Source organism: Mastigoproctus giganteus, chromosome 10 (genome assembly GCF_048544385.1).
Source record: "Mastigoproctus giganteus isolate SK-2022 chromosome 10, ASM4854438v1, whole genome shotgun sequence".
In the NCBI taxonomy this organism is placed as follows: domain Eukaryota; kingdom Metazoa; phylum Arthropoda; class Arachnida; order Uropygi; family Thelyphonidae; genus Mastigoproctus; species Mastigoproctus giganteus.
In genome coordinates, this window is record NC_143584.1 from 158639461 (window position 1) to 158666055 (window position 26595).

Sequence of the window (26595 nt, forward strand, 5' to 3'; positions counted from 1 at the left end):
CATCTTGGATCATACTGACCCAAACAATTTTTAATTTAGGTAACAAAATAAAATGCAAATAAAAATATTGAGCAAAAATCAGTTATAATAATAATCATAAAGAACTAAAATTTATTTGGGTCAAACAGACCTGAACAGAACACCAAGTTTAAACAAATAATAATAATAATAAAAAAAAAAAGTGACTTATTCTGCAACAAAAATGCAAAAGTTCGATTTTGGCATGTAATTCTCCTTCTCCCATATATTATTATACAGATTGGAAAAGTTGTTCCCAATTTATAAATTGAATGTTCTTTCTGAATATGATTACTAATGAAAACTGCTGCTGGGCAAGTACAATTAAAATGTAAAAACTACTTTGAATACATTTCTTATATTCATCCACAAACTTATATTCATCTTATTTCTTATATTCATCATCACACTCGCTGATACTTTCATGAGCTACTTTAAGATGTACTCTTAATCACTAGATTATACTTACTCTTTTTATGAAATGCAAAAAATAAAGATTAATTAAATGTAGAATTTAAAATCCTACCAAATTAACATTAACAATTCTAACAGTTTTTAATATTTCAATATATACAGCAACTGATGCAAATATGAGAGTACAAAACACTGGACTCCACAACAACTGTTTTCCATATTTTGTTTTTAATGTTAAGGAGATAAAATGCTGCATGTAAAACAGCCAATACCAATTTAGAATGGAAGGCAGAAATTGCTTTTTTTCTAGAATTACAATAAAATTTTAAGAAATGCCTTAATAAAGCACTAGTAGCATATTTTTAAAAGAGACAACTGAATAACTCTCATGAGGTGCATTAACAAATTGGAGGCCATTTTGGATATTCATCCTGATATCTCAATATCACAAAAGTTAGTGATTTAATGCTGTTTTTATCACCATGATAAACTTATTACAGGAAGCTTATCTATGAATATGGCCAGATTAGGTAGATATCATTTTTTTAATAGATGCATATAAGCCAACTAATACAACTGCACTAAGGGCTATGTTTCTTAATGGGCGATTTTCGGGCTGATCAGATTTCCTTGTTTCAGCGAAGACGACAAGACCATTCTGAAAGAGAACAAAATAGCAATTACACATACATTATAGAACAGCATTTCTTAATAATTTGTTCAGTACACTGATTTAATGGTGCTGAGGTGTACTAACTAAAGACAGACACTCAGTGAATATTGAAATATGGCCATTCCCCCAAATAATGGTATGGAATGACTCATTCCACATTAATGAAAGATGAGTATCATATTGATGAGTAACAATTGTCTCCTTTTCAAACTTTTAGCATTTTCAAGCAGTGAAAATGTTAGAAGTTTGAAAAGGAGACTATGTCAGAATCTCTCTCTCATGATTATATAACTCTGTTGATGACAATAAAAATATATGCTAATCTGCCAAATCACACTTCCTTTTGCACATATTAATAGGGGACATCAGATGTAAAGACAGTGTCATAGTCTGGGAAATATTATTATTATTATTAGCTATATGGTGCAAGGAAGCTGAAGCTTTTGCTGCACAAGCAAAAAAAAACAAAAAAAAACCCAATTTACCCAGAGAGAGAGAAGTAGAAGGGAAGTATAAATTTTAGCTTGCAAGTCTTTAGACCCCTGTATATATGTGCAATCATAGGAAAATCTATTAATGTTCCTTGTTGTTCCCCACCAGTAATGACATCTTCACAAATAAATTACTGACTATTACAAGACATTCTGGGTGGGAAGACCACAGAGCCAAATATCCAGATGTGTTTTTAGTTATCTGATGGGTGATAATATTTCAATGGCTACAGAGAATAAACAAGCAAAAACACACGTTTTTTGGCAATCTAAACTAAAATTACATTAATGTTAGCTAAATGTTTGAACAAAGTTCCAATCTACTGGAACTTTATGACGCGATATACTACAAAAATAGTCATTCAATTTACTTATTGTCCAAAATTTATAGTCACTTAAGCAAGATGTAAAATTAAATAAAGTGAGTTTTCAGCTATAGTGATAATGAATCTGAAGCTTATGTAATTACAACACATTATGAGAAGTGGACTGATTAAAATTGCTGAGGTACTCATTTAGCTGAACTTTCTCTGCAGATTACTTAAACAAAAATATGCACAAAAGTATTTGCAGGAACCGACAACTAGTTGATTGATGTATGTATATAGTACATTTATTACATTTCAGGCATGTTAGCAAATAGTAGTAATTCATGATTTATAAAAAAAATAAAAAAAAAGAGCAAAAAGGAACAAAGAATTTTCTCTTGCTTCTCTTTTATGCAAACCAAGAACATTTCATTTCTACACATCTGCCATATTTCCCAATCATTCCTACAATCAGCACATGGCAACAAACAATATACAGTGTTCCAACTACAAGCTGTGGTACATGGACTGCCTGTCTGATATGTACGAAAAAAAGAATAATAGTTGCTAGATTTCTATTGTTCTAATTTTAATGAAAATCCACCCACTAGAAGTTAAATTATTACATGCAGATGAATAGACATGGTGAAGAAAATATTTTAACACCCATAAAAATGACAAAATTGCCAAAAATAGTAACTTAGTAATTTCTGTTATCAAATTAACACTGGTCAACAAAATGAAAAATTTTTTTTAAATCAAAGATAAACCAGTTTTCTACTCTTTTAGAGTAATTTGTAATTAATAATAATTTGAAGTGATAATCTCAGCAATTAGAAATCTGCAATTATTACCTTTTTTTAAATGTATAGACTATTCATATAATATGCCAAAGCACTGAATACTGAAATTTAAATTGCTGCATGCCTTGCTTTTCTGATTTTGTAATACGTTGTATTACAAAATACTCTTTATAAAACAACAGCTGATAATACCAGTACAAGTTAATTAAGACTATTTCATTACAACAAATGAGACCGGTTACAATTAAATTTTTATCATTCCTATTGTTTAAGCCCAATATGTATTACACACATAGTTAAATAATACCGTTCACTACTGTATAATTTAAAAATGTTTGATATTTCCTTTGATTCACTTCGTCCAGAACGTCATGATACGACATTCAGCAGTAGTCTGTCAACATACATTTGTTACAGAAACTTTGGTAGCAATTTTTCATTAACTTAGTGCCTTCAAGGAATTACTCCCCTTGCTCATCGCTCACCATGTCATGGTTTTTTTGGCAAATAAGTCTCATCAATGCAAATGCAAGAAATGAAGTTTCAATGACATATGCCATCCCATTTCTTTATATGCATTGAGAAGTTTTTGAACACCACTTTTTTTTTTTTTGCCGACCAGGCTAGTCAGGTGGGTAAAGTGCCTGCCTGGCAATACAAAGGTCGTGGGTTTGAATCGCACCTTGGGCTTGGATCAGAGTAAAATGCAAAAACTTTGGGAGGTGCATTATGTATTGCTTTCACAAAACTCTTCATTAGGCCAAAATGGAGAGGTGGAAGAAAAATCTTCATTTGATTCACTAATGGAACATACTACACACTACTTGTTCCATGCTCATACATGCTTCTATCAGGCTAGTCATGTCTAATTTAATGATCTGCAGTAGAACAGCTGCCTCACAAGCATAGAAACAATATTTTGTGAACCCTCCTTGCATGCCCATTAATGTACCAATGACCAGGTTGGTAATTAGTTCATTATGAGTGGTGAATTGCTTCAAGTAGTGTCTTCATGTCTCCTTCAGATAATCAGAGTAGGCAATGGAGATGGATGGCTTTATGTTCCCATTAAGCAAGAGAACAGCTTTCAAGCTTTGCTGTGAGAAGTCTATAAAGACACCATTAATATGTAATGTGCACTTGTGACAATTCCCTAAAAACTCAATTGATATCATTGCATTGGTAGAACAATTGCCAAAACTTAGTTTCTTTCTTGATAGTGAGTCAATGACATTCTTCTTAATCACTTGTTTATGCTTTAGTCTCAAGGTGAGAAGTTTAGCTTTTATCTTTGGAAAGGGTTTTTTTTTTAATCTGTAATGAGATAATTAACTCAAGTTTGGTAAATAGCTCAAGTGTCCCTTCAGCAGTTACATACTCATGACTGGATGAAGTTCTTGGGTCTCCACCAATTGCACCTTCACATTCTATTTCATTTTCTAAATGAATCTAATCCATGCTATGAAGGTACATGTACCGGAATCAGTATACTGTCATGGTGGGAGACTGCCACAGTAGCAACTGCCATCATGGTCTTTTGACTCCCTCCATATCACAGGTATGGCATCATCTTTTCCTTTGTGTCTACAACTTATTCTGGTCACCTAGAGGCCAGCCAAAGTATAACTGATAAACATTCAGAATCTGTCATCTTTACACTTTGATTTGTTGGGATAATTTTTGCACTTTTGAGACATGACAATGAACGTGTTTCAGCAAGTCACTAAATCTTACCCAGAACAATTTATAATCAAATAATTAACATTCGGGAGGCAACTAAAGAGAGTAATACTCTTGATCTGATTATCAGTAGTGATTCTTCATGCATTAAGAATCTGCAGATAAAGGAACCACTAGGTGGCAGTGAAAACAATGTGCTGAAGTGGGATTTACTCAAAGAGGTAACTACCATCAGGGGTTAAGGGAAGGGTTTTTGCTTTCGTAAAGGCGACTACAATGGTCTGAGACAGTATTTAAATTCTATACAGTGGGACCAACTGATGATGTTACTAATAGCAAATTCAAAATGGGAAGCATTCAAAGAACTTATCTTGGAAGCTACTAGGCTTTACATACCAACTAAGAAATATTGTTCAAGGTTTAGACCTACATGGATGTCAGATGAACTAATGAGGCATATGGCAGAGAAGAAAAATGCATGGGATAAATATAAATTAATGGGTGACATGGAAGCCTATGATAGATATAAGCTGGTCTGTAACCAAGTCACAAAGGAGATTACACAGGCAAAGGCAGATTATGAGAAATCCTTGGAAAGGATGTAAAGAAAAACAGAAAAGAGTTCTTTACCTATGTAAACTCTAGAAGGAAAGGGATGAATCAGATTGGTCCATTGGATATTGATGGTTCAACAGTTGAGGATACTGCTCAGGTGGCTAACAAGCTAAATGAGTATTTTGCATCTACATTCACACGAGGAGTTATTCAGGAAGGGGAATGCCAGAGGTGAAGTAAACTCTGGCAGTGAGCTAGATGATTTTATAACAACTGAGAGGAAAGTGGAGGAGAAATTGTTGAGGATAAACATAAAAAAGGCACCTGGGGTGGATGGGATCTATCCAGTTATATTAAAGGAGGCAGCAAAGGAAGTAAGCAAACCCTTAGCCATAATATGAGAGCTTCTTTGGACTCAGGAGAGATACCCATAGACTGAAGATGTGCAAATGTGACCGCAATTCACAAAGGAGGAGCAAAGGCTGACACAAGTAATTATAGACCTGTGAGTTTAACTTCTGTTCCAGGAAAATTAATGGAGGCACTGGTTAAAGAAGCACTGCAGGATCATCTAGACAAGACTTCAGTTATAGCTCGGACACAGCATGGTTTTGTTAAGGGAAAGTCTTGCCTGACCAATTTGATTGGATACTATGATGCAGTCACAAAAGAACTGGATGCAGGGAATAACTTTGATATTATATACTTGGATCTTAGAAAGACTTTTGATACTGTTGCAAATGGAAGACTGCTGCACAAATTGAAGCAGTGTGGCATTAGAGGCAAATTGCTGCTATGGATAAAGGGATGGTTGAGGGGGAGAAGACAGAGTGGTAATCAATGGGCACTGCTCATCGTAGACTAATGTTATTAGTGGAGTCCCTCAGGGTTCAGTGTTGGGTCCATTATTGTTTTCTGTATTTATAAATGATATTGAGGATGGTATATCAAGCTTAATGTCCAAGTTTGCAGACGATACAAAGGTTGGCAGGGTTGTTAAGGACACTACTGACGCTATGCTGCTGCAACAGGATCTGGAAAGGTTGAGCAGATGGGCTGAGATGTGGCAAATGAAGTTTAACATCGACAAATGTAAAGTACTACATATGGGAAACAGCAACCCCCAGAGCAACGTATCAACTCTGTGGTACTTCACTGACAGTGGTAGAGAATGAAAAGGACCTGGGGGTAATTGTGCAGGCAGATATGAAGTTCTCTGAGCAGTGCAGATGGGCTGCAAGAGTAGCTCATGGTGTCTTGTCAATGATATACAGAAATTTTTCTAGCAGGGATAAGGAGGTGATTATTCCCTTGTATAAGGCAATGGTCAGGCCACACCTTGAGTACTGTATACAGGTCTGGAGGCCTCATTTTAAGAAGGATGTAGAGCTGCTGGAACGAGTACAGAGAAGAGCAACAAGATTAGTGAATGGAACAAAGGGTTGCTCTTACGAAGAAAGGCTTAAGTTTTGCATATTCATGTCTGGAGACTAGGCAACGGCGAGGTGATCTGATAGAGGTGTATAAAGCCTTGAATGGTTTGAGCATGCTCAATGCCGATGGGATTCTTCCTCTTGCTCAGAATAATCACCTGAGAGGGCATAAATTCAAATTGAGGAAAGACAGATGTAGGACAGATGTGCGGAAATTTGCCTTTAGCCAGAGGGTAGTTGGTTGGTGGAACAGACTTCCATCCCTTGTTGTGGAAGTTGATAGCCTAAATAAATTTAAGGCTCAGCTGGACAGGTAATTTGAATGAACGGAGGGGTGAAATGGAAGTTTTTTTTTTGGTTGATGCTGCATAAGCTTGCTTTCTTGCATCATATGCCTCTACTAATGCTAATGCTAACTCAAGACAAAATGTCAATAAGGGGAGTGGTTTCACACTTGTCTGGGTTCAAATCCCATAAGTAACAGGAGAAATTCTTTATGGTTTCTTCAATTCAGCAATGTTGCTGTTCTGCTCACAAAATGCAAATTTGCCTGTAAACACAGTACAGTCAAAAGGCATAATTCCCACATTAGGACTTGTCATGCAATATTGCATGACAAGTCCTAATGTGGGAATTATGTTAGTGCAGTGAAACAGATGACTAATGTGGGAATTAGGTTAGTGCAGTGAAACAGATGACTACAGACAGATGCAAAAATAATTGCTTCTCTGCCAAAACTGTGACTGTATGGTAAAACACTAATGCACAGGATATTTATTAGTGTAGTTGAACCTACCATATCCAGCACCATAAGTTTTTCTAGCTGCTTCAGTGGTTGAAGGCTTAACAGCATATATGCAATGAAGGCCACGGTGCCCCAAAATAGGCTGTCTTTTATTAGGGGAACTGTAATAAAATCATGTCTGTTTTTATATAACTTGGCTGTAAGTTATATAGCAGTCCAACTAAGTGAAAGACAAATAAAATTAATGCAGAACATTATTTTTGTAATGCCAAATGATGAGGCTGAATATGACTGTAGTTTTTCATTTATTAGGACAGAGTCCTTTTGAAGGGAAACCATCATTGTTGTGATCTTAGGTATCCAGAGGGCAAATACAGTCTGTAATCTCTTATTTCGAATCTGAACCTCATTTACATCAATCTAACTACAGAAGATGTATTCCCTAAAATCAAGTCTGCTTAACCCTTTTAAAGCCTAAAATAAAATTTAGGGCTAAAGTTTCAAACTCCAGAATTTACTAGACACAAATTAGTGCAATGCATCAGTTCTGTACATAGTAAATTGCCAAAGTTGGTGAAATGGCATTGTTTTCATTACTGTGGATTTCCAAGAAAGGCATTAAAAAAAATTCTGAACAATGAATAAGCATCTAGGTCATGATTACATTTCTCCAACTGTTCTTCAAACCTCTGCTCAAAGAAACTTCCATTTTGTGATCTCTTCCCACTGTCTTATTCCATTGGTGTTTATCCTGCTGCATGGAAATTTGTTCATTTAGCTAGTTCCTTAAAAGGTGACAAACCTTCCCTTGCTTCCTATTAATGATAATCCTATTTACCTGCAATTCTTTCAAAAGTATGTATAAATCCATTAACAGAAAACTTTTAAGCTACCTTGAAGCCTCAGTAACTGTTGTTATTGTTTGGTTTTTAGGAGCATTAGCAACTAAGGCCATATTGCTCCGGGGATATGCAGTGGTCATTCCCTGACCTTTCCGCATCCTCTGTATTTGGTGGTCATGGGCTCGAACCCCGGTCTAATCAAGAAGCGTGTACTATGCACTGCTGCTCCTGCCCATGGAGGCGCCTACCTTGAAGCCTTCTATCTAATTATTACAAATATCAGTTCGAAACTGTTGGTTAAATCTTGACAGGCATTATTCATCTGTACACAATTTCCATGGAAAAATTTGAAAATACTCAAGCTGTTGCTCACAACGTTTTAAGACTTTTGATTTGCATGAAGGCCTAATCAGGGCTTGGAATGGACCAGACCTCACTGGAACACTATTCTGATTTTTCACATGCACTGTTAATGTCATGCCTTGATTATTAAAATGTTTTATTAATGAGAATTCCAGTTCATAAAACTTTCAATTTTGAGCCCTACTTCCAACCAAGTTTCCAGTTTAGTCCAATTATTAGTCTACCTTATTTTTCCAAACCAGTATCCTTTCTAATGCTTACTGCTCTAACATTATATGGCCCTTTGTCTTTAACTTCTCAGAGTTCTGCTCTTTTCCTGTCATATATATCTGATCTTCTCCCAATGTATGAAAATCCTATCCAGTTTTGCTGATTACAGTACTCCACACCCTCACTCACAAAGTTTGTCAATATGAAATATATTGAAAAACTCTGTTCTACAAACAGCAACAACTCCACAAATATCCACCACAAGTTCCTTAAATGCTCATTTTCAAATATTTTTCCAGCACAAAGAACTTAGTTAACTTCACACCATTTGAAATTTAAATCCTGTCTCATTTCTCACAAAGAGAGAGAAAAAAAAGGTTATTTTTACGCTCATCTATAACATTCAGTTTCTAGACAAAATCACACATTTAATGGGAAAGATAACTCCCAACTTCTACATTACTTTTCTAAACAGCTACATTAGTTTTCTAAACAGCTACTGGCTCTACACAAATACTCTCTACCATCATAGCTGGGGGTGGAGATCTTTTGAGGGATTAATAGATTATCCAAAAGACGGCAGTCAAGTTAATGAATCCTCTCTTACAAAGTAATGCACTCAGGCCCACCCTTGGTGGTCTGTGTTCCAGTTGACAAAAAAATAAAAATGCAACTTTCCAGACAGAAATCTGACCACAAAATGTGCACAAACAAAAAAGTTTAAATACTAACTAATACATATAAAAACTTAAATGAAGTCAAAATTCTTCAAAAATGGGTTAATAACTTAGCTATTTTGTTGACTGAAAATGATACTGCCAGTGAACTGGACTATAGTGAACTCAGTTGATTTAGCTTTAGCTCACAAGATTTGTTTATAATCAATTATGCAAATTTTTATACATACAGTTTTAAGTCTACTTAATGTTTTGGATTAGTCATTCTTCTGTGGCTCTTGGCTACTCCTAAAAATTCAATGTTTTCACTTATTTAAACAAAATTTTATTTTTGGCAAAAAAAAAAAAAAAAAAAAAAAGTGGGCCAAGTTGTAATTCTCTATTACACGTGACAGTGTGAGGGATAGGATCAATCGGGTTTTGAAAAACTACAGTAACCACCAAAGGGGCCTCCCACTGTCAGCATCCTTGGGCCCCCCACAAACTGCAAGGATGAATCTCCATCTACTCGTAAACAGACTTTCAGTTTCTCTTGCATGCCTTTTCTAGAGATATTTTCATGGGCACAGTTCTTTTGAATTAGTATCAGTAATTTCAACTTTTCTTCTGAACTAGCTTGACTAGTCAACCTCCATTCAATCCTGCTACAAACCTTGAGGCTAACTTTTTCTCCCTCTTGATTTATTCTTTCAAACAACCTTTTGTCATATGTATTTTTTTAAAATTACGGTAAAAAAAAAAAAAAGAGTTATCATCAAGTACCTTCTACCTTTTCAACCACACACCAGTGATTCTCAAACCTTTTGTCATTCAAGGCACCTTTGGAGCAAAAAAAAAAAAAAAAAAAAAAACTCTACTAATGGTATATCTGAAGGGCAATTTCCATTGACTTCAATGGAGTATTTCATAACCTGTAGAGACTGCTTTTAAAAAGCTCATAATATCCAGTTGAAGATCACTACCGTGCACAGTATAAAAATAGTGCAGATTCCAATAGCCTTTTGCATTTGGGATTACCATAAAACCAAAGAAAATGTAGAAAAATTTGCTTTTAGTCAAACAGATAGTGAAACACGCACACATTGTTTCCTTGCACTGTTCTGCCATTTTTAATACAATTATTTTACTAACTTATAATCCTAACCATAGGCTCAACACTTGGTATTTTCCTTACCAACAACTATTCAACAAACACAGCTAATATTAGCAGTCCTCTAGAGCAGTGGTCGGCAACCAGTGGTCTGCAAGAGAATTTTGGTGGTCCGCAGAGTAATTTGAATATATTTGCAATTTTTGTGTTTATTGAAATGTTTCATTATATTCTGATTCTATTTTTTTGCAATTATCGCCTTATTACGTCGCATGTTTATAAAAGGCCCAGTGCAATATCTGGTATTAGCGATGCTTTTATTGTAAAAAAATATAGAAAGCTATTTCTATTCTTGAGATTATTCAAGAAGCGAATTTTCGTCAACGCTATACTGGTGTTTATTCAATACGATACTCTTCTTAGGTAAGTGACCAGTGATATTTTTATTTTAACCGTGCACAGTGTGATATTTAATGGCATCAAAAGAGCTTGAGTTTGATAACTATCTTATTTCTTGTTTGCTTTTAGATTCAAATAAAATAACCCCAATGAGTGAGAAAAAGCAAACAAGCATTTTGCTCTTCTTAGGTAATACATCGTGTTGTCATGAGTTGGTTAATGAATCAGAGCCTCCGCAGCCACTGCAAGGCATCATCAGGAAGAACATTAGAACTGGAGGCGGAGAGAAGAAAAAGTTCAAAGTTTCAAGAAAATATGATGTGGACTACTTGAAGTTTGGATTTATTCAAGAACCTGGAAGTGAACTGGATCCACGGTCGCTTTGTATTATATGTTCTGAGAGTTTATCCAATGATGCCATGAAACCTTCGAAACTCAGCAGGCACTTGCAGTCAAAACACCCAGATTTAGCTAAAAAGCCAGTTGAATACTTCCAAAGGATGCGTGAAAATTTGCAAAAGCAAAAAAGTTCATTAGCAACAATGATTGTTGAAGATAAGTCCTTAGTAAAATCTTCTTATTTGATAGCACTTCAAATCGCAAAATGTAAAAAGCCATATACGATTGGAGAATTAATTAAGGCTTGCTTGTTACATGCCTGTGAAGAGGTTTTGGGGAAACAGGCTGTCCAGAAACTGAAAGGAATTCCTATGTCCGCTAACACTGTGAAGTGCAGAATTGAAGACATGGCTGAAGATATTGAAAATCAAGTGATGGCACTTGTGAAAAATTCTACGTTTTATTCAATTCAACTTGACGAATCAACAGACATAACTAACAAGGCAGCATTTCTTTGTTTTGTGAGATTTGATTGCCAAGGAGGATTAAAGGAAGAACTCCTCTGTTTGCTAATCTTGTAGGGTAGAACAACCGGCTCTGAAATTTTCAATGCACTTAATGGTTATTTCCTGAAATAACCATTAAGTGCATTGAAAAGCACAGTATTGAATGGAAGTGCATTGAAGTGCACAGTATTGAACGGAAGAAATGTGTTGGGATATGCACAGACGGTGCGACAAACACGACTGGACATCGTTCAGGAGTTGTTGCAAAAGTGAAAGACGTTGGACACACAATCTTGTTTACTCATTGTATTATACATCATGAGCAACTTGTGGCGAAAAGATTATCTCCAGAACTGCACGAAGTACTCTGTGTAATTAAAATTGCAAACGAAATTTGCAAATTCCAAAGTGCTCAATTCCCAAATATTTGAGGCACTTTGTGAAGAAATGGGCTCTCAGCATACTCATGTTCTTCTTCATGCTGAGGTGAGATGGCTGTCAAGGGGCAAAGTGCTAACCCAAATTGTTCGACCTGCGCCAAGAAGTCAAGTTATTCTTCCAGCAGCAAAATAATTCGAGGCTCCGTGATCTCTTGTCCAACAATGATTGACTAGCCAAGTTTGCATACCTGGCAGATATTTTTTTCTCTGTTACACGAGCTGAACACATCCTTGCAAGGACAGCTTACGGACGTGTTCACACTGTGAGGCAAAATGGATGAATTTCAAAGGAAGATATTGCTATGGCAAACGTGGTTGGCTGAAGATGATCTGGAAATGTTCCCAAATTTTGATGAATATATGAAACAGGAGGATGTCAACCGACAGGTAATAACTCTTGTTCAATTGCACTTAGAATCGCTCACTGACTCTTTTGGTCATTATTACCCAAAGGAAGAGGACCCCAGACACGGAAATACGTGGATAATAGATCCATTTTCAGCAAAAATCGAGGATAGTAATTTGAACATGAAAGAAAAAGAAAGCCTAATTGATCTATCATCCGAAGACAGTCTCAAAGGTAAATTACACTCGTCCCTAACAAGATCTCATTTTTGGCTTTCCGTAAAAAATGAGTACAGAGTGCTGAGCGAAAAGGCCATCAAAATTTTAATTCCATTCGCAACTACATATATGTGTGAAAAGACATTTTTATCAGTTACTGCAATTAAAAACAAGTACCGCTGTTGGCTAGAAATACAAACGGCTCTCCATGTTACAGTAACGTCATTGGAGCCAAGAATCCAACAGCTTATTTCAAACAAGCAGCAAATGTCACACTGATTATTTTGCTATAATTAATCCTTTATACACCTCTATATCAAGGTGCACTGATATTTGATAATTGTTAATATTAATTGTTTCTGTTAATTCTTTAATAAAATGAAATTTAAAATGTTTTTTTTGCATTTTTCATAATGAACATATCTGCGTTTATTTATTATACTTTTTTATCATTATAAGGCTATATTACTAATTATATTAACATTAATATCCAATTTTTTGCAAATAACTTGGAGTACAAAAACAAGTGTAAGTACCATTTAATATTTAGAATGTTACTTTTATGGAAAAAAATCGTGGTAGTGGTCCGCAGAATTCAAAATTTTGAGTTTAGTGGTCCGTGAGGTTCGCGACCGCTGCTCTAGAGTACTTTTGATCAAAACTGGTATGACCTCTCTCTCTCTCGACTCCCACCGCCCAATGAGTGTCTCTCTCCCATGGCCACTGTCTCGTGTATGGCATTAAAAAAAATGCAAAATAAGATGATTTTTGCTATTTTATTCCTTCTTTCTATGGTTGTATCATAGTTTTAACACAATGGCCTTTAGCTGCGTTGCACTGTAAAATCTCCAACTCCAACATAGTTTTAAAACTTCTGGTTCCAGTGTTTGCTCAGCTTGTGTCAGTGAAATTATTCTTCTAAGGATGAAATTCTGCATTATGTATTTTATCTTGCCTTAATAAGCTTATTTTAGTAACCTCTGACTTTAGTTTTTGGTGTTGCAGAAGTGGGCAGTTTGAATAAATGAAGAAAACTTAGTGAACTTCAATTGTTCTAAACGTGATAAAGTTGTTCAAGGTAAGAATGTAGTACAACTGGCTTATACCCAAACCTCCAGCTTCATTTCTGCATACACTAAAACCCATAGCAAATGTAAAACAATTATTAATCAATCCAAACTTGATACTGAACAGGTTCAGAGTAGAAAACTTGTTTCTTGTCCAGATTGTAGTCAAGGCATCTCATCTCTGGCTAAAGCTATTGGCAGCAACGTCTGTCCATGTATACTTCCAGCCAGTGGTGGGAATCAAAAATTTTAAAAACCAGTTCTCTATCACCTTACTCCCCCTTTTCAAGGTAAAAAAGAAAAAAACAAACATAGACCAAAAGTAGTGTATCTCGCATGCCGTTCGGTGTGAAACAGCCTTTAGGGACCAGTTCAGCGAACTCAGGAAATTCTAGGAACAGGTTCGCGCAAACTGGCTGAATCCTGTCACTGCTTGTTTGTTATTTGGTTTTTAGGAGCATTAGCAACTAAGGCCATATTGCTCCGGCGATATGCAGTGGTCATTCCCTGACCTTTCTGCATCCTCCGTATTTGGTGGTCACGGGTTCGAACCCCGATCTAATCAAGAAGCGTGTGCTATGCACTGCTGCTCCTGCCCACTTGGCTACGGAGCTGCCGTCCCACCACTGCTTCCACCCTATTACAACCTGATAGTTCTATTGCATCCTCAGCTAAAGATAAAGCTAACTAATTAGCATCCAACTTTTCTTCTAACTCCTGAATCAATGACTTTGGAAATCACCTCTTACAATACCTAAATACATCCCACTCAAAGCCTCACCATGGTCTTCTGATGACAGATATCACAATTCTGAACAATCTTGATGACAAGAAATCTCAGATCCTGATGGCATTGAGATATTCATTCTCAAAACCTGTGCTATTGTTCTGTGTCGCTTTTCACACTTTTTTTTTTTTTTTTATTCCACTAGTATTTTCCTTCAGGGAAAAGTATGAAAAATTCCTCCGTTCCAATTATCATTCCATTACACTCATATTTACCTTTCCAAAATAATGAAGATATCCATCGACTATCAACTTCAAACTTCAATATCTTCTATCTGATCAATGATTGCCAACATGGATTCAGTAAGTGTTGATCCACTGGTGATTGGCTTATGTTATTCATTTTTGGAAAAGTTCAATGGAAATGTCTTCATATTTCTAAAGTTTTTGATCATGTTTGGCACAAAGGTCTTCTAAACAACTTTCATCTTTTCTGCAACTGGGTAGCCAGTTTTTTTTTTTTTTTTTTTTTCTCTGAATGCTCACTATGAGTGATGGTAGTCTCTTAATTTCACAGCTCTTTCTCTTGTATATTAATGACCTTCCAACGAAGATCCTATCAGTAGTTTTCTCCTACCGGCAGTCTTTGAGGCTGTCACAGACATTCTCTCAAGTATGTGAAGCTGGGCCTGCTACCTGGGAGTCTAATAAAATGCTGATGGAACTGATATTCAGGTGACACTAAAATCAAGTGGACCGAATTTTGGCAAAGTCCAATTATTCTGCGACAACCAAATCCTCTGCTCACAACTTCATGACGGTGGGGGCTGTTAGTAATCTCGGGTATAACCTCCATGTGCAAGTACTGAAATACGGCACCTAGTATACTGGAGGTGACCACCCAGTTGTGAACCAATATAAGCAAGGGTCGAGGTGTGGCATCCACACCACATAGGGGAATGCCGCCCCTCTGTGTTACCAGGCAATGCTACTTGGCAGATGACTTTCATTGCCTGGAGCAATACCACCATTTTGCTTATTGGAGGCTTGAAGTGGTGGAACCCACGTTTAGCCTCCAGAGAAAAGCTCCAGCAATCTCCAGCAAGCCCCTTCTCTTCCATCATCAGGTAGAATGACTTGTTTTTTGAGGTTATGATGGACATCGCAGCATGATCTAATCTTCCTTATATTTCAAGAGTAGTGTTTCCAGGCCAGCCACTAGATAGTCCACCAGACTGAACAACCTATTGGTAACCTATTTACAATCTTGCTGCCTCTATTCTGCCAAATAGTAACTAAAGGAACTCCAAGTAGTGTGTATGCAGGGGGAATCGTCAAGGTAAGTTATGTCAAGGAGCTGGGTATATCCTTGCAGTGTGTATACCATATCCAAAAACTTCATTATTTCATACAACATGTCCTCCTTACCTTTCTTACAACTGAATACATCATGAACAGTCAAACTAATAGAACAAACTTATCTGCGAAAAAATCTAAACCTCCCAAATACTTCCTCATTCATTTCACAAATATACAGTCTCAGTTCCATTCTCAAAGACTTCCATTTCCACTCACAGCCTACCACACCTCACAAACTTTTTCTGACAGAATCCCAATTATCAGTTGATTCAACCACTGCTCATCTCAGTTGTCCTAATTATTCACTGTACAATTCCTTTTGCATCAAAGATGGTACTTTTGCCTGCATCCAGTTTGATATTCCCTGTCAGAGCCTCACCAGTATGGATTCCATCAGTGTCAATCCACTAGTGATATACTGGCTTATGTTACCCATCTATGGACAAATTCAATGGAAACGTTTGGTGAAACTCAAGCAGTTGCTCTTGACATTTCAAAGGCTTTTGATTGTGTTTTGCATAAAGGTCTCATAAATAAGCTTTCATTTTATGGTTTACCAACTGTTTTTGTAATTGGGCATCAGTTTTCTCTCCGACTGTTCATTGGACATCAGTTTTCTCTCTGACTGATAGATGGCTCTCTGTCTTCTAACTTCTCCACTAATGCAGGTGTTGCCCAAATTTCAGTCTTACTCCCACTCTTTTGCTCTTGTATATTAATGACCGACCGGAAATCCTATCCATAGTTTTGCTGATGATAACACATTGCATTCCAACTTCCAATTTGATAAACCTTGGCCTGAACAAACAGCTTCAACTTCTCAAATATACACCAATTCCCTAAATGCTTTTCTCCAAGTAATTCTACAGTGGAGCAAAGATAACTTAGTTGATTTCAATCCTCCTAAAATTCAGTCCTGGATTATACCTTGCAAAAAGGTTTCTTCTGGTCCTATGCTTATATTTGAAGATACTGGGATTTCTGGATGAGATTACATATCTCTATTAGGAATTATCCTGACTTCTAATCTCTAGTGGCATAAGTACATCAAAAATGGTGCTTCCTCTGCATATAAAAAAACTGGGTTTTTCTCTTTCACTCTCAACATTATGTTTCTTCCAAACAGCTATGCAAATCTGAAAATCTCAAATCCACCCTACCACAGAATATTGTTCCCACATCTGTGGTGGTGCCCCCAAAACCTCTCTCAGGCTTCTAGATTCCATTCCAAGAAATGGCAGTTAGGTTAATTAATGATCCATCTCTAACAAACACTCTCCACTCTCTGTTTCATAAATGTTCTCTTTCTGTTTCATGCATTTTCTATAGATACTTCTTTGGGCACTGTTCTTGTGAATTGGATTCTATAATTGCTGCTCTTTCTTCCAAACTGGTCCAAACATGTGCCGCAACCAGTCAGCATCTTTTTACTGTCCAACTTCAAATCCACAGAATCAACTTTTCTTTTTCCTCATTTATTCCTTCAATTTCCACTCTCTGGAACAACCTTCCTTTATACGTAATTCCTGCAAATTACCATCTACAGAAATGCAAGTCTAATGTCAAGAACTATCTTCTTTTATCTTTTCAACCATCAACACATGCATAGTACTAAGTATACAATAGGTTCTAATACCTCTCGTGCTCGGTGTTTTAATAAAAAAAAAAAAAAAAAGTTCTGGTAATAATACCATACTGCATTGCAGTTTGAGATAACTTGACCTACACAAACAGCTTCAACTTCTCAAAAGTCCACTACTAATTCCACAAATGCTGCTCTCCAGGTAATTCTCTAAAAGGAACAAAGAAAACTTCGTTAACTTCCAATTGTTCTAAAACAGTCCCAGAAACTAGCAAACTCTTCCTCTTGAAAAATAGCCTAATACTTCCCATCTTCAATAACACTCAGATTTATAGAACAAGTCGCTTATCTCCACTGGGAATTACAGACTTCTAATCTCTCTTGGTACATCATAAATAATGCTTCCTCTATATCAAAAAAAATTTTCTTTTTTCCTTTCAATGTTATTTTTCTTCTAAACCACTAATGGCTCTGTACAAATGAAAAATCAACCTACCAAGAAATATTGTTCCTATATTTGAGGTGGTGTCACCAAGAACTCTGTCAATCTCTTAGACCAGTCAGCTCCCAAACAGATCTGTGGACCACTACATTATGTATATATATAAAAACACATATTACTTGATACCCCTTTTGAAAGTTTCACGGACTCCCATCCGAGGACCCCAGTTTGGGAAACACTGTTCTAGACTATTCAAAAGAGGGCAATCAGGTTAATGACCTATCTAGTACAAAGTCTCTCCACACTGTCTCTTAGGCATGCAGCCTCTGCTGCATATCTTTTCTATAGATACTTTCATACATGCTATTCTCCTGAATTGGTATCATTAATCCCACCACTCTCTTTCAACCCAACCTGAACATGTGCCTCAATTAGATATATCCATTTACTATCATCTACAAACTTTCCCCCTTTCTCAATTATCCCTTCTGTTTTTTGGAACCTTCCTTCACATGTATTTCCCAAAAATTACAATCTACAGAAACTCAATCTAATGTCAACAAATCATTATTCACTTTCTTATTCCAAAGGTGTTTTTTATTCTGCTTGGAAATTTGCTGATATCCAGCCAATTCCTAAAAAGGGTGACAAATCCCTCCCATCCAATTATCGTCCCATTGCAATTACTTCTACTCTTTCTAAAGTAATGGAGAAATCAATTAACCACTAACTCTTAAACTATCTAGAAACCTTCCGTCTGATCAACGATCGCCAGTATGGATTCCGTCAGTGTCAATCCACTGGTGATATTTTGGCTTATGTTACCCGTTTATGGACAAATTCAATGGAAAAGTTTCGTGAAACACAAACAGTTGCTCTTGACATCTCAAAGGCTTTTGATCGTGATTGGCATAAAGGTCTTCTAAACAAGCTTCCATCTTATGGTTTCCCAACTGTTTTTTGTAACTGGTCATCCAGTTTTCTCTCTGACCACTCACTGAGGGTAGTAATAGTAGTAGTAGTGGCATATGATGCAAGAAAGCAAGTGTATGAGCTTATGCAGCATCAGCCAAAAAAAAACACACCATTCCCTCCAAATACCTGTCCAGTTCCTCCTTAAATTTATTTAACCTATCAACTTCCACAACGACAGATGGAAGTTTGTTCCAGCAATTAACCACCCGCTGGCTAAAGGCAAATTTCCGCACATCTATTCTTCATCTGTCTTTTCTTAATTTGAATTTATGTCCCCTTAGGTTCGTAATCTGAACAAGTGGAAGGAACCCATCAGAATTCAGCGTGCTCAACCCATTCAGGGCGATGGTAGATGGCCCTCTGTCTTCTAACTTCTCCACTAATGCTGGTGTCCCGCCAAGGTTCAGTTCTTTCCCCCACTCTTGTCCTCTTGTATATTAATGCCTTCTTACATTGACCGGAAATCTTATCCATAGTTTTACTGATGATAGCACATTGCATTCCACTTTGAGAAACACTGCCTGCTCAATCAGCATTAGCAGAGGCATATGATGCAAGAAAGCAAGCTTATGCAGCATCAGCCAAAAAAAAAACACACCTTCCTATTTCACACCTTCATTCGTTCCAAATGCCTGTCCAGCTCAGCTTTAAATTTATTTAGGCTATCAACTTCCACAACAAAAGATGGAAGTCTGTTCCACCAATCAACCACCTGCTGGCTAAAGGCAAATTTCCGCACATTATTCTACAACTGTCTTTCCTCAATTTGAATCTATGCCTACTCAGGTTCTTAATTTGAGCAATCCCATCAGCATTCAGCTTGCTCAACCAATTAAAGGCCTTAAACACCTCAATCAGATCACCTCGCAGGTGCTTACTCTCCAGGAGCTGTAATTTGCAGAATTTAAGCCTTTCTTGGTAAGAGCACCCCTTTGTTCCCCTTCTTTGTACTTGTTCTAGCAACTCTACATCCTTCCTAAAATGAAGCCCCCCAGAACTGTACACAGTACTCTAGGTGTGGCTTGACCATTGTCTTGTACAACAGGATAATCACCTCCCTGACCCTGCTAGCAAAATTCCTATATATCATTGACAAGACTCCATGATCTGCCCTGGCAGCCCATCTGCACAGCTCAGCAAACTTCATATTTGGCTGCACAATTAACCACAGGTCTTTTTCACTTTCCACTTCTCTGAGTGTAGTTTAACATTTGTCAATGTTAAACTTCAGTTGCCACTTCTCAGCCCATTTGCCCAACTTGTCTATATCCAGTTTGAGTAGCATACTGTCTTTACTGACGTTAACAACCCTGGCAATCTTTGTATCATCTGTAAACTTGGACATTAATCCTGATTCGATATCATTGATGAATACACAAAACAACAATGGGCCCAGCACCGAACCCTGAGGAACTCCACTAATAGCATTTGTCCATGAAGAGCAGTGTCCATTGATTACCACTCTGTCATCTCCCACTCACCCATCTCTTTATCCATTGTAGCAACTTACCTTAATGCCATACCTCTCCAATTTTGACAGCAGTCTTCCATGTGCGACAGTATCAAAAGCTTTTCTGAAATCCAAGTATATAATATCAAAATTATTTTTGACATTGTTCCTTTGTGACCACATCATAATATCCAATCAAATTGGTCAGAAAAGACCTCCCTTTAACAAACCCATGCTGTGTCTTAACTATTACTGCAGTCTTGTCTAGATGATTCTGCTTTAACCAGACACTCCATCATTTCGCCAGAACACGAGTTAAACTAACAGTCTATAGTTACTTGTGTTATCTTTTGTGAATTGAAGATACATTTGCACACCTACAGTCAATGGGAACCTGCCCTGAGCCCAAGGAAGCTCTCATAATTATGGCTAAGAGTTTGCTTACTTCCTTTGTTGCCTCCTTTAATATAACTGAATAGATCCCCTCTGTTTAAGGAGGAACTGGACAGCCATTTGGAGGGAATGGTGTGATTTTTTTGGCTGATGCTGTATAAGCTCATACACTTGCTTTCTTGCATCACATGCCACTGCAACTACCCCAGGTGCTTTCCTTATGTTCGGTAGCAGAACTTCTCGAAGATCTGCTACCAATTCCTTAAATGCCGATCTCCAGTGGGGCAAAGACAATTTAGTTAATCTCAATCCTTATTAAACTCAGTCCTTTGTTATATCTCGCAAAACAGATTCTGCTCCTATGCTTATCTCTAGTAACACTCCGATTTCTAGGCAAGATGATATATCTCTTTTGGGGATTACCCTGACTGCTAATCTCTCTTAGCACAAACACATTACAAATATTGCTTCCTCTGCATCTAAAAAACTTGGTTTTTCCCTTTTGCTCTCAGCATTACTTTTTGTCCAAACAGGTGTTCAATCTGTACAAATTGCAAATCTGCCCTACCATGAAATATTGTTCCCACATCTGGGGCGGTGCCATTCGCATCATTCCATTCAGAAGGCAGTAAGGTTAATTAATGACTCGTCTCTAACAGAGTCTCTCCACACTCTGTCTCACAGATGTACTGTTTCTGCCGCATTCCTTTTCTACAGATACTTCCATGGCCACTGTTCTTCTGAATTGGCTTCTATAATTCCCGCTCTCTCTCTCTCTCTCTCTCTCTCTCTCTCTCTCTTTCTTTCAAAAACAGTCCGAACACGTGCTGCCAACATCCGTTTACTGTTCAACTTCAAACTCACAGAACCAACTTTTTATCTTCCTCGTTTATTCATTCAACTGCTGTTTTCTGGAACAACCTTCCTTCATACGTATTTCCTGAAAATTAGTCTACAGAAGTTCAAATCTAACATCAACAAATATCTTCTTTCGTTTTCTCAAATCATGCATGATACTAAGTACTATAGGTTCCAATACCTCTCGTGTTTGGGGTTTCCATATAAAAAAAAAAAAATCAAGTCTTCTGTCTTCTCAACCTTCAACCCAAGCACAGTACTATATGCTCTAATACCCTTCATGTTTGGGGTTTCATAAAAAATAAAATGAAATAAAAGATTAATTATTAAATAGCCATACCTCCCCCATGACTCCTTGCAACTAACACAACAAGTAATTTCATCACTAGCTACAAGTGATTAAATGATTCGGAAAGAATATCTTGCAGTTCGTCAGACCCGACGAAAAAGATTATTTAAGCTAGCGATATGCTACCAATGTGCCTTTGCTGAGCAGTGCTATTAAGCAGTGATGTGCTAATCGATAAATGAAAGCTTCAATTTTTGGAAGGATATGGGTGCAGAAAACAGCAACGAGATTAGTGACGGGAACAAAATGGTACTCTTACAAAAAAGATTTCAGTTCTGCAAGTTTTATAATCTGGAAACTATATACTTGTAAGGAGACTGATCTGAATGAGGTGGTTAAGGCTTTGAATATCCTTAAGTAAGTTAAATAGTGATGGTATCCTTACTCAAACAATGCATATAAGGAGCATAAACCCCAGGGGCTCACATCTAGTGAGTATGGCCTGAGCACACACCCAGGGTCCTGAAATAGATATCATTATTCTTCTCTTTATTGGTGATTCCCTTCTCTCTCAGGGTTTCCTTGCACCATACAGATAATAATAAATTTCAATTGAGGAAGGGCTGATATGCAGAAATTTTCTTTTAGCCAGCAGGTAGTTGATTGTTGGAACAAACTTCCATCTGGCGTTGCGGAAGTGGGCGGTTTGAATTAATGAAGAAAACTTGGTGAACTTCAATCATTCTCATGCGGTGGAAGTGAGTAGTTTGAATAAATTTAAGGAAAATTTGACATTATTAGAGGGGACAGACAGGTGATGTTGGAAGTTTGTTTTGGCTAATGTTTTATAAGCTTGCTTCCTTGCATTATTTTTACTTCCCTGAAATGCAAGTCGCAATACAAAATAATTTAGGTAGTTACTCCACGTAAGCATTTATTTATTTATTTATTTTTTAGTGGTCAATGCTAGAAACGCCTCGGTATTCTCAGAACTGAATACAGAATTCTAATTACTAAACAAATATTTATAAGAACATAAATATTACATGTCCGTGATAGGTAATTTATAAACGAATGGATTAGTTAACACCATAGTAATAACGATAACAGGATTTATAATGTACCTGAATTCGGATTCTTTACTCTAACCTATTCGGTAACAGGCATAATTTTACGCTAATCGTAAGCTGATGTTAAAACAGTATGTACTCACCCAACCTTGATTGTCACTTATCCAAGGCATTAGGTTTCTGCGGATATAGTTACTGAGTAAGCGAATAATATCACTAACAACACCAAATCCGTTTCGTAAATAACAAACAGCAAATTCGCACGAAAACGCGATTAAACCAACAATTCTTGACCATGTTATGCCTTCATTAAACATTTCATCCGCTATTCCCAAAAAGATTTTGGGAAAGTCATGGCGATTAAGGGGCAACTCTTCAAGCATTTTGTCCAATGAATCACGAAATTCATTTTTAAAGTCTTTAATAAGAATTTCAAGAGTACGATTTAGCCTGTTTGGCTCAGGTAAAGGATCTGTTATATCAAACCCATTCGCTTTCAGGTGACATATGATCACATAAGTGACCAAACTGGAAGTACTATCCACGTACTCACAGTCGTTCGAATCCTTCACGGGACACGACGAGCTGCCCTCCCATCTAAATGGCATTTTCTGTTTAAATATAGTTGTTTCATTAAAAACCGAAAGCACGCTTATGGAAGCACATTACTAATAACCACTAAGTGTGCAACGACTTACTACCGGTTATGATAATCTAAATATTTTAAATACGTGGTACGTCTTTTCTATGATTGGCTGTAAAATCACGTGATATTCAACTTCGAACAAAGTTCAGTATTTGTCTTCTACCTAGAAATAATCACCAGCAGATTCGATGCGATAGGTGATACCAATCTCATATAAAAAAAATAATATAGATTTAAACTGCACTCCAAACTGAAAAGACAGCGATATTGCTTTAAATTTAATACCAAGCGAGCACCGTAACAACATTCCTGCTGTCGGTGCTGAACCGATTACAACTAAGGAATTAGTGAATCATCATTCTTCTCTTTCTTGGCGATACCTTTCTACTTCTGGCAATCTCTCTCTCTCTCTCAGGATTACTCGGGAATTTTTTTTTTTTTTTTTTTTTTTTTTGGCTGGTGCAGCATAAACCTCAGGCTTTCTAGCACCATACGGCTAATAAGAATAATAATAATAATATTTCAAGTTCAGAATCAAATTCGTTCCCTTCGATTCAGACAAAGCTGCATATAAGTATCGTGCAGCTTTGAGTTGAAAGCTATAGCTGTATAGTATCGCATCACTCGGTACGATTGAACAAGTCTACATGAGGAACTAGTTTTTCGTGAACACTAGTCCGCGAACTCACAGATTAGACAAGAATCCTAATGAAACTGTGCGAAAACTAGTGTCAGACAAAGGCGTCTACATTTTATAATACTGTACTGTAATATTATTATTATTATTGTTGCTCTTATATTATTTCTCCCTCATTGGGGGATTCCACTCCGTGACGGGTACCGCTACCAAATACACAGGATGGTTATAATGTCTGGTGCTACTGTTGGTCGAGGAACTCTCTGAAAGGAACTCAGGATTGCGACTTTCTGGAGTTCCTTGTAGGTGTTCTCTGGAGACCTATTCCTGCTAGGCTGCTATGTAGGGTATTTGGCACCATACCGGTAGTTGACACGATGATCGTTACTTCTTGCATATCCCACATCTCCTTGACCTCATGCGTCAGGTTCATGAACTTCCTAATTTTTTCCTCATAGGTTTTCTGGACATTGCTAGTGTTCGGCACCACTATGTCAATCAGATAGGTAGCCTTTTCCTTCTTGTCCACAAGGGTTATGTCCGGTCTGTTGTGCGGAATTGTCCTATCCGTTATTATGGCGCGGTCCCAGTATGGCTTGTGGGTTGGGGATCTCTAGTACTGCCTGGTGTTCGTACTTGTATGATCGTACTTCGATCAACTGGTATTTCCTTGCTAGCTTCTGATGTATTATCCTGGCTACCTGGTCGTGTCTATGAGTATACTCAGTCTGGGCGATCATCTTGCATCCCGCGGTGATGTGTTGGATCGTTTCTGAGGCCAGGTGGCATCGTTGACGTGTCATGAAACACTCCGGGCTCCTTGGCAATGTATTTTCTATAGTTCCTGGTGTTGATTACCCGGTTGAATGGCGAGCATGAATCCTTCAGTCTCGGGGAAGAGTATCCCGCTCGTGAGCTATGCACTGGAAGCAATTTTATCTATGTGATCTTGATGGAGATCATTGTAGTGTCTGCCATGGAGTGTCTTCTCTGCCCAACTTTCTAGCTTCGTTTGTCCCTCCTGGTTGGTGGGGGGGATTCTCGCTTAGGTTGAGTGGGGTATACCGCTTGTCTATCATCCTTATGGCCTGCTGGAGTGCTGCTCTGTGTTTCTGGAAGTAATCCTTCAGGTTAACTATCGCTGTCTTTTGTTGCTCAGTGAAGCCTCTAAGGCCCCTTCTTCTTTACGGGCAATTGTCAGTCTCTCCATGGCAGATTTCGGGTGGTGTTGGCGGCTCTTGGTCATCATTGTCCTTGTTTGTCTCATGATATCCTCCAGCTTGGTGTTAGTCAAATATATGACCCCAAGCTTCAGCTTTGCTTTCAGCAGGTTTCAGAGTCTCTGATGGTATTTTTCGGTCAGACAGGCCTTAATTTCCTTCTGCTGTAACTGCTGAACCTACATCATCCCCAAGTATTTGTAGGCCTCTCCCTCAGCCACGGCCTCGATCTCTTTACCAGTCTGCAGCTGGTAGTTTCGGTTGACTAATTTTCCCTGGTGCAATCTGTGGGTCTTGCATTTGTCTAGACCAAATTCCATCCTAATATCATTGCTGAACTGTTCGGTAGTCTGGAGTAGTTGCCGGAGGTGTTTCTCGGTTCTCGCGTAGAGCTTGATGTCATCCATGTACATCAGGTGGGTGAGGGTGTTCAGGTTCTTCCTTCCTTCTTTGAGGTTATATCCATACTTGTTACTGTTGAGTATGGTGGATAGCGGGTTAAGTGCTAGACAGAACTTCAATGGGCTCAGGGCATATCCCTGAAAGATTCCTCTCCTGATGGGGAATGGGCTGGTTGTGATGTTTTCGACCTTAATGGTAGTACTCCATTTCGCCATCGTTTCTCCTAGGAAGTTTTTCGTTATCGGATTATTTTGTAGATGTTCAGCACCTCTGTTAGCCAGCTATGAGGCACGGAGTCGAATGCTTTACGGTAATCGATGTAGGCTGTGTACATGTTGCGGCACTTCTTGTAGGCTTGCTCCATAACTGGGGCATCTATGGTTAATTGCTCCTTGAATCCTTTGCTCAGCAGCTTGCATCCTTGATCGTCTGTTTTACTTCTTCTTCCCGAATCTCCCACCCTCTCATTTCTTGTACGTCCTTGGTTTTCTTGCGTTCTAGTTCTATCCAGGGGGCTTGGTTGTTATGTCTTACTTCTGTGCTCCATATGTTTCCCCAGAACTCCTTAATCGTCTTATGCTCGGGTGGTCCATTCCTCTCTTTCTCGTCTTCTCCGAGACTCCTGTAGAAGCCTCTTTGGTTTTCATCGAAGATTCGGTTGTTTATTTTCCTTTGGGAGCTCTCTTTGTATCGGCGTAGTCTCTTGATGAGTAAAAGAGGTTCTACTTCAATTTATCCAAGTGCTGTCCTATTCTCTGATTTTTTGTCTGTTTGCTGTCTCTTTTGAGGATACTCTTCACTTTTCTAATTACTGTAATTTCTTATTCCTAATGCCCCGTTGGTATGGGTCAATTGGCCTATCTTTACTCTTAATTCTTCTATCTTCTGCTGAAGTATTCTTTCCCAAGCTGGTGGTTCCTTCTGTTTTC

General features: G+C 37.6%; 1 protein-coding gene across 1 annotated transcript; it reads right to left on the reverse strand.

Moving 5' to 3' along the window:
• Positions 1-614: 614 nt before the first annotated feature.
• On the reverse strand, positions 615-23649 carry LOC150079410 (apoptosis regulator Bcl-2-like). Its single transcript, XM_090382638.1, has 2 exons — positions 22905-23649; positions 615-1090 (listed from the first exon to the last, which is right to left on the reverse strand). Exons 1-2 carry the CDS (start codon positions 23367-23369, stop codon positions 959-961), a joined length of 597 nt encoding a protein of 198 aa, XP_090238764.1. The 5' UTR covers positions 23370-23649; the 3' UTR covers positions 615-958.
• Positions 23650-26595: the final 2946 nt, after the last annotated feature.

Coding starts and splice junctions, on each gene's coding strand:
- LOC150079410 (XM_090382638.1), bottom strand. CDS start 23,369: ATGCCATTTAGATGGGAGGGCAGCTCGTCGTGTCCCGTGAAGGATTCG. Junction 1,091..22,904: donor TAAGTGACAATCAAGGTTGG/GTGAGTACATAC, acceptor GTTCTCTTTCAG/AATGGTCTTGTCGTCTTCGC.